At 39.5% G+C, this 6402-nt stretch overlaps 1 protein-coding gene across 2 annotated transcripts in view; it reads left to right on the top strand.

The window, feature by feature from the left end:
* Positions 1-4980: 4980 nt before the first annotated feature.
* The window catches only part of LOC109917726 (carcinoembryonic antigen-related cell adhesion molecule 1-like), a 16790-nt gene continuing 15368 nt past the window's right edge, over positions 4981-6402 (top strand). For both annotated transcript variants that reach the window (XM_020517582.2, XM_048604824.1), the window contains exons 1-2: positions 4981-5122; positions 5765-5868. In XM_020517582.2, coding sequence (XP_020373171.2) covers positions 5802-5868 — 67 coding nt within the window. In that variant the 5' untranslated portion in view covers positions 4981-5122; positions 5765-5801. The remainder of the gene's footprint in view (positions 5123-5764; positions 5869-6402) is intronic.

Genomic DNA, 6402 nt, shown 5'->3' on the forward strand with positions numbered 1-6402 from the left:
AAGAATATGCAATCGCAGCACAACAAGCAGGTCCTAAACAGATTTAAGAGTCAAAGAACTTTATTTCATTATAATAGTTTGGACTGAAAACTTTGCCTTTCAAAAGTTATCTTCTGATGTGGGGTTTCAGACATTTTACTCATTATCTTTCGAGATTTGAAGTGTTTGTAAATTAGTTGTACTTCAATTCCCTACAACTATAGACATTTCTGTCTTTGACAAGTTTATATTATAAAAATAAACACCAAGTCTGATCATTGTTTCTGATATTTAAACTTATAATTGATATTAACTGCTTTCCATGCACTAAAAAGAGAAATAATTTATTTGAATTATAAAGTGATAGATACAATGTTTAATTTTAAAGGAAACATTAGTTACAAACAGCCTTGTATGGTTTATGGGTTTCTGAGTATCAAGATAGAATATTTATTAAGAGGAAAAATAAATTGAACAATTGTCAGGCAACAATACTATTACTTAAAGTTGGGATAATTTATATGGCAACTGTTAGAATGATTTCATAGACTAACTCCTAAAAGGTTACACTATTTAAGGCAAAGAACAAATAAACATATAATTTGTTTTACTTGTATCTGCTTGCATGTTAATAGCTTGAGAATTGACAATGCTCTGATCATGGATAAAGGATGTGCTTGACTGTGATGATTTGCAGTAATGTTGTAATGAAGAATAATAATGGGTTTTTATTATTTATGTTATGCATTGGACGTTGATATTTTGATAAGTGCAAAGTTTGTGCAGATCGTACTACTCAGGAAGTAAGGAATTCATGAGCACAAGAAAAGAAAGCAGGGTCAACAAAAATGATGAGGCAATGGAAAACGAAGATATTGTCCTATGGGAAAATAGAAGCTCTAAGAATGGGTTAGGTAATCTTCAAAAGCATTAAGTATTTGTTGACACAATGAATGTTTAAAAGTGAAGTAAGAATACATTGTGGTACGAAGAACACTAGCTTTTGTTTCAAACTAGCCTGGACCCATACAGCTATAAGGCAAAAGAATGATTGTTTATGATAGATTAATTATTGAAGGAATAAGAGGAGTAATCCTCAGTCAAGTCATTTCAATTACATTAATTTGGTCCTTTCACAGTACAGGGTGAATTCATTTGTAATCAACAGGGGATGTTACTGGCTGTAGTCAGACAGAATATTTGTTTCCTGAAAAATAGAAATAAATGTGGTTTTTATAGTGGACATGTTCTTCAATGCTTATGTGTGAGATTGGATAATAAGAGTGATATGTAGGTTGTATGAGGAAAGAAGGAAGGAAAAACATAAAACAATAAAGTGAGGTGTTATGGGTAAGATCGGGTATCATGTAAGTTTAGTGAGGGCCAGAGAAGTGTTGATCGGGTCAGCACATTAATAATTTTCTCTTGGCAATGTTTATGCATTTATCTGAAGTATTTTTAAGAGGCTACAAAGACAATGAACTGATTCCCTTTCACCTTGAACTATAAATATTTAGCAACATGTTCTTATGGACTTTGATGGGTGATGTTGGCTGGGGGCACAAGGTCTCATAACTCAAGCAGAATATACAATCTCAAACTGTCTCGATGATATGACTGTTGCTGTTTCCATCAGAATAAGATCCCTATGTCAAATTTCCATATAGAGCTATTCCACGGCTCGGTTGTTGGAGAGTTCCATGTCCCACTCTATGGAGGAAAATGTTAAAATGTCATTAGTGAGTGATGCAAATCCTGACTGCTCATGCTACTAAGGAACTGCTCTGTTTCTTATGTTCCACATGCAGGCTCATTGCAGGAGGCTTGCTATGTTTCAATCCACAGCACGGTTAGCATCACTGTTGCTATGACAAAGTTTAAAAGACATTTGGCTGAATACATGAATAGGAAAGGTTTGGAGGGATATAGGCCAGGAGCAGGCAAGTGGGACTAGTTTTAGTTTTGGATGATGTTCAGCATGGACTGGTTCTAGCAAAAGGGTCTGTTTCCATGCTGTATGATTCTATGACAATAAAGATGCACAGAAATGGAGAAGGAACAGGTGTGCCACGAAGCCCAGAAGCAGCAGCAGCCTCCAGCAGAAGCTGAACAGCGTCCACAAGAAGAAGTTAAAGATCCCCTCAGGATGTGCAGATGACCCAGAGTCTATCATCCTCAATTCCATTTCCTCTAGATGGGTGAACCACAGACTGAGAATGTTCTGGGACACCATCCCAGAACTGTGCCAACCTCTGGAACAGGACCTGTGCCCTCTCAGGGTGGTTGGCCATCCTATTCCTGGTGGCTGTTAAGGTGAGAGCTGCACTAAATATTTATGCAACTGGTTGCTTCCAAGTATCCACTGGAAAGCTGTGTGGGATCTCTCAATCCTTAAACTACAAATGTATCAAGGCTGCTACCCAATGTAATTTGGGCAAGATATCACTGTTTCAACACATTTCCCTGTAACAAGGCCAGTGCTGCAGCCTGGGCTGCAGGCATCATCAATATCAATAGCTTCCCCCAGGTACAGGGTCCTATAGACTATATACACACTGCTTATAGACGGCCATATCATAAACAAACAGTGTTCATCAAGAGAAAGGGGTTTCATTCAACCAATATACAAATCATCTGTGATCATCAGTAACACATCTTAGAAGTCTGAGCCAGGCAAAGTGGGAGCTGCCATGATGTCAATATCCTTGAGACTTTTTATGTACCAGATTCATTACAAGAGCCGGGTGCCTTACACAGACAGTTACAGAAAAGTAAGCTCGACTTTCTGCAACCATGGCTGATGACTCTAATACACAACCCGCTGATTGCGTTGGAGTGCAGATACAATGCAGCCCATTCTTCAATCATGATCATTGTGGAGCAGATGTTCAGTAATTTAAGGATAAAATTTAATACTTGGATTGGTCTGGGTGGAGTGCCTTACGTTACACTTCAGATTGGGTCTGCCACATAACTTTGTATGCTGCGCTCTGTATAACTGGGGCGAGCAAACGGTGGATATGTTGGATGCTGAAGAGCTGGTAGAGTGGCAGCAGTCTCTGGAGGCATTTTGGTACAACAAACAGAGGTAGGACTTAATTAATGGTAGGGCCTTGGATAGTGTTGTAGAACAGAGGGACTTCAGGGTTCAGGCACATAATTCTTTGAAGTTTGCATCACATTTAGATAGGGTGATTAAAAAGGCATTTAGCATGCTTGCCTTCATTGCTCAGGCCTTTTTAGTATAGGAGTTGGTAAGTCATGTAGAAGTTGCACAGGACATTGGTGATGCCTCTTCTAGAGTACTGTGTACAGTTCTGGTCACTCAGTTATAGAAAGAATATTATTAAGCTGGAGAGGGTTCAGAAGAGATTTACCAGGATGCTGCCAAAGTTTGAATTATGAAGGAAGAGTGGATAGGCTGTGACATTTTTCAGTGAAGTATAGGAGGTTGAGAGTTGACATGAGAGAAGTTTATAAAATAATGAGGAGTATAGATAGGGTTAATAGGTTATAGGTAGGTGTCTTTTCCTTAGGATGGGGGATTTCAAAACTGGGGGCACATTTTTTAGGTGTGAGGAGAGAGATTTGAAAAAGATATGAGGGGCAATTTTTTGATTAATGTGTGAAATGAACTTCCTGAGGAAGTCGTGGTTGTTTTAAAGACATTTGGAGAAATACATGAATAGATTTGGAGGGATATGGGCCAGAAGCAGGCAGGTGGGACTAGTTTAGTTTGGGATTCATGATGTGGAGATGCCGGCATTGGACTGGGGTGAACAAGGTCAGAAATCACATGACACCAGGTTATAGCCCAACAGGTTTATTTGAAAACACAAGCTTTCAGAGTGTAGTTCCTTCATCAGGTGAAGTTGGAAAGAAGCACAGAGAACATGGAATTGAAAAGTAAAAGATCAAAGGGTCACAAAACTGATGAAGATGTATTAAACAAACCTAAGAAGCTGTTAAATCTTTAATCAGTTAGAAGGTTTTAATTGATTACTATGTATATGGAAATCCCCAAATTTCTTTCAAGTCACTGCCCTGAGAGAACTAAAGGTTTTATCAGTGTTAAGAAGAGGTGAAATTTTAGGTCAGACAATGCATATTAGGTGTTCAGAATCTGTTTGAGTTTTAGTTTGGAGTCAGACTGGTTTTATTTCCAAAGTAGGAATTTATAAAATGCCACATTGTCTATAAATTGTGTGTTTTTTGAACAAAATATAATGTATCTGCAAATACAAATTCACCCCATAGATTTATTTGTGCGTGTGTGTGTGCTCGCATGCGTGAAGGGGGAAGAGAAACGGAGAGAATGTGTGTTGGGGGGGCGCGGAAAGAGTGTGGACGTATGTTGGGGGGGCGGGGGGAGAGAAAGTGTGAGCGTATGTGCGTGAGACAGAGAGAGAGAGCAGGGGAGAGTGTGTGGGGTGGGAAGAGGGAGAGAGAGAGAGTGATGTGTTTGCGCACAATCCAGAGTGTTCTATTTGCTTGCAGTGTGTGGAGCATTATTCAATAAACCTGATACAATCAAACAAATACAGCAATTGTTTTTCTTTCATCAACAGTTTGTTGAATGTACAGTTTGTGTCAGTGTAACTAATTGCCTGTGAGCCTAAACCTGTATTCTCGAGTAATCAACCACATACGCCTTGCTTGTGTGTGTGTGTGTGTTTGAGAGAGAGAGCATGCCAGAATGGGAGCGGTAATTTGTATAAGACTGTGGAATGAGAGTCCGAGCGTGTGAATGAGTGCGATGATGAAAGTGTGTGAATGTGAAAACCTTGATTTTTGTCCTCCAGCCACTGAGACCAGAACCTTGTGATTGAAAAGTGAGAGTGTCACCAACTGAGCCACAGCTCCAAAATGTGACCTTTTTGGTGAAGGGACAAAAATCAGCAACATTTTTCGATTTTTGCTTTGCCAGTGATTCACACCCCGGAAGTTAATTTCAAATGTTCATTTTTCCATGTGGCAACATGTCAGTGGGAGGAACTGCGCCTCATTCAAAAGCGAATGGGCTGGATTTTGCAAACAGCAGCGAGGCAGCTGCATTCACCCATAACAACTTAAACTGCTCTCAAGTTCTGGAAATCACAGAAAGTTAACATGTAAATGCTGCAACCAAAGAAGAAAGAAAATGGTATGTTGTTCTGTTTTGAACATGGGTTGGGGTGTGAGAGAAATTAAATCTAGCTCCCAGTTTTGGTATGACCAGTTTTGGTGTACTGTGTGTAATTCTCATTTCCTTACCCGAAGGAATGAAATATGCACTAAATTGATTCCTTCGTTAATAGGACTTCCTATAAATAAAATTGAGTTGAATGGTTAGCTTTTTGCTGGAATTTCGAAGAACGAGAGGTTATCTCTTTTGTAGATATAAAATTCTGAAAGGATTTGACAGGATAAAATGTGAGAGGCTGCCCCTCCGTCCTGGAAAGTATAAAGACAAGGAAAATAGACTCAGCATTGTGGAGAGAGAGAATAGTCTCAGCTCAGGGGTGAGGGGGAAGAGTTTCAGCATAGGGGATTAATCACTGAGGCTGAGATAGTGAGAAATTTTGTCAAAGGGCTGTGAATATTTAAAAGTTCTCTTACACAGACGGTTCTTTGCTCAGCTAATAAATACATTCAGGTATGAGATTGATCGATACTTGGACACAAAGGGGAATGAGAGATCGGAGTCTGGAGGATGGGGAACTGGTGTTGCAATTGAACAGTCATCTGGATCTTATTGATAGTGGAGCAGAATGAGGGACTGTATTTATATTTTCTCCTTTTATAGGATCAGCCTTCCTAGATGAAGAAAAGGACAAACTGACATGATGCAGGAGTGGAGAATAAAATCTTCAGATTTATTGAATCTTCACAACTTCAAACTTGCCTCAGGTAATACGTGTTAATGGTGACAACCCATCCTACGGTTTACAATGCATATGTACAGGGAAGATTAACCTGATAACCTGTCAATATGAATATACGTATTTAACTGAGCCAGTAAAATGTGGCTGCTGAATGGAAAACTCAGAGATTGCCTGTCATACTCACATCCCTTCCACTTATTCCACAAATATCCACAGCATTGCAACAGGAGTCAAAACTGCTCCAATGTTGTCGCTCACCAGTACCGGAGCTACATTCAGACTCCATTAACCAGCGAATCCTTCCAGCTCTCATCAAGCATCCCCTTGGTTTAGTTGCTAAATTACAGTATCTTCTATAAGAGAGTTAGCATATGCTAATATCCCATTGTGGTATTCCATTTTAAAGCAAAATCTTGCTAAAATAAACCTGTATTCCTACCTGAGATAATAAAGTGTAGAGCTGGATGAACACAGCAGGCCAAGCAGCATCAGAGGAGCAGGAAGGCTGATGTTTCGGGCCTAGACCCTTCTTTAGAAATGGGGGGGTGGAAGGGGGATC

Source organism: Rhincodon typus, chromosome 13 (assembly GCF_021869965.1).
Source record: "Rhincodon typus isolate 14 chromosome 13, sRhiTyp1.1, whole genome shotgun sequence".
In the NCBI taxonomy this organism is placed as follows: Eukaryota; Metazoa; Chordata; class Chondrichthyes; order Orectolobiformes; family Rhincodontidae; genus Rhincodon; species Rhincodon typus.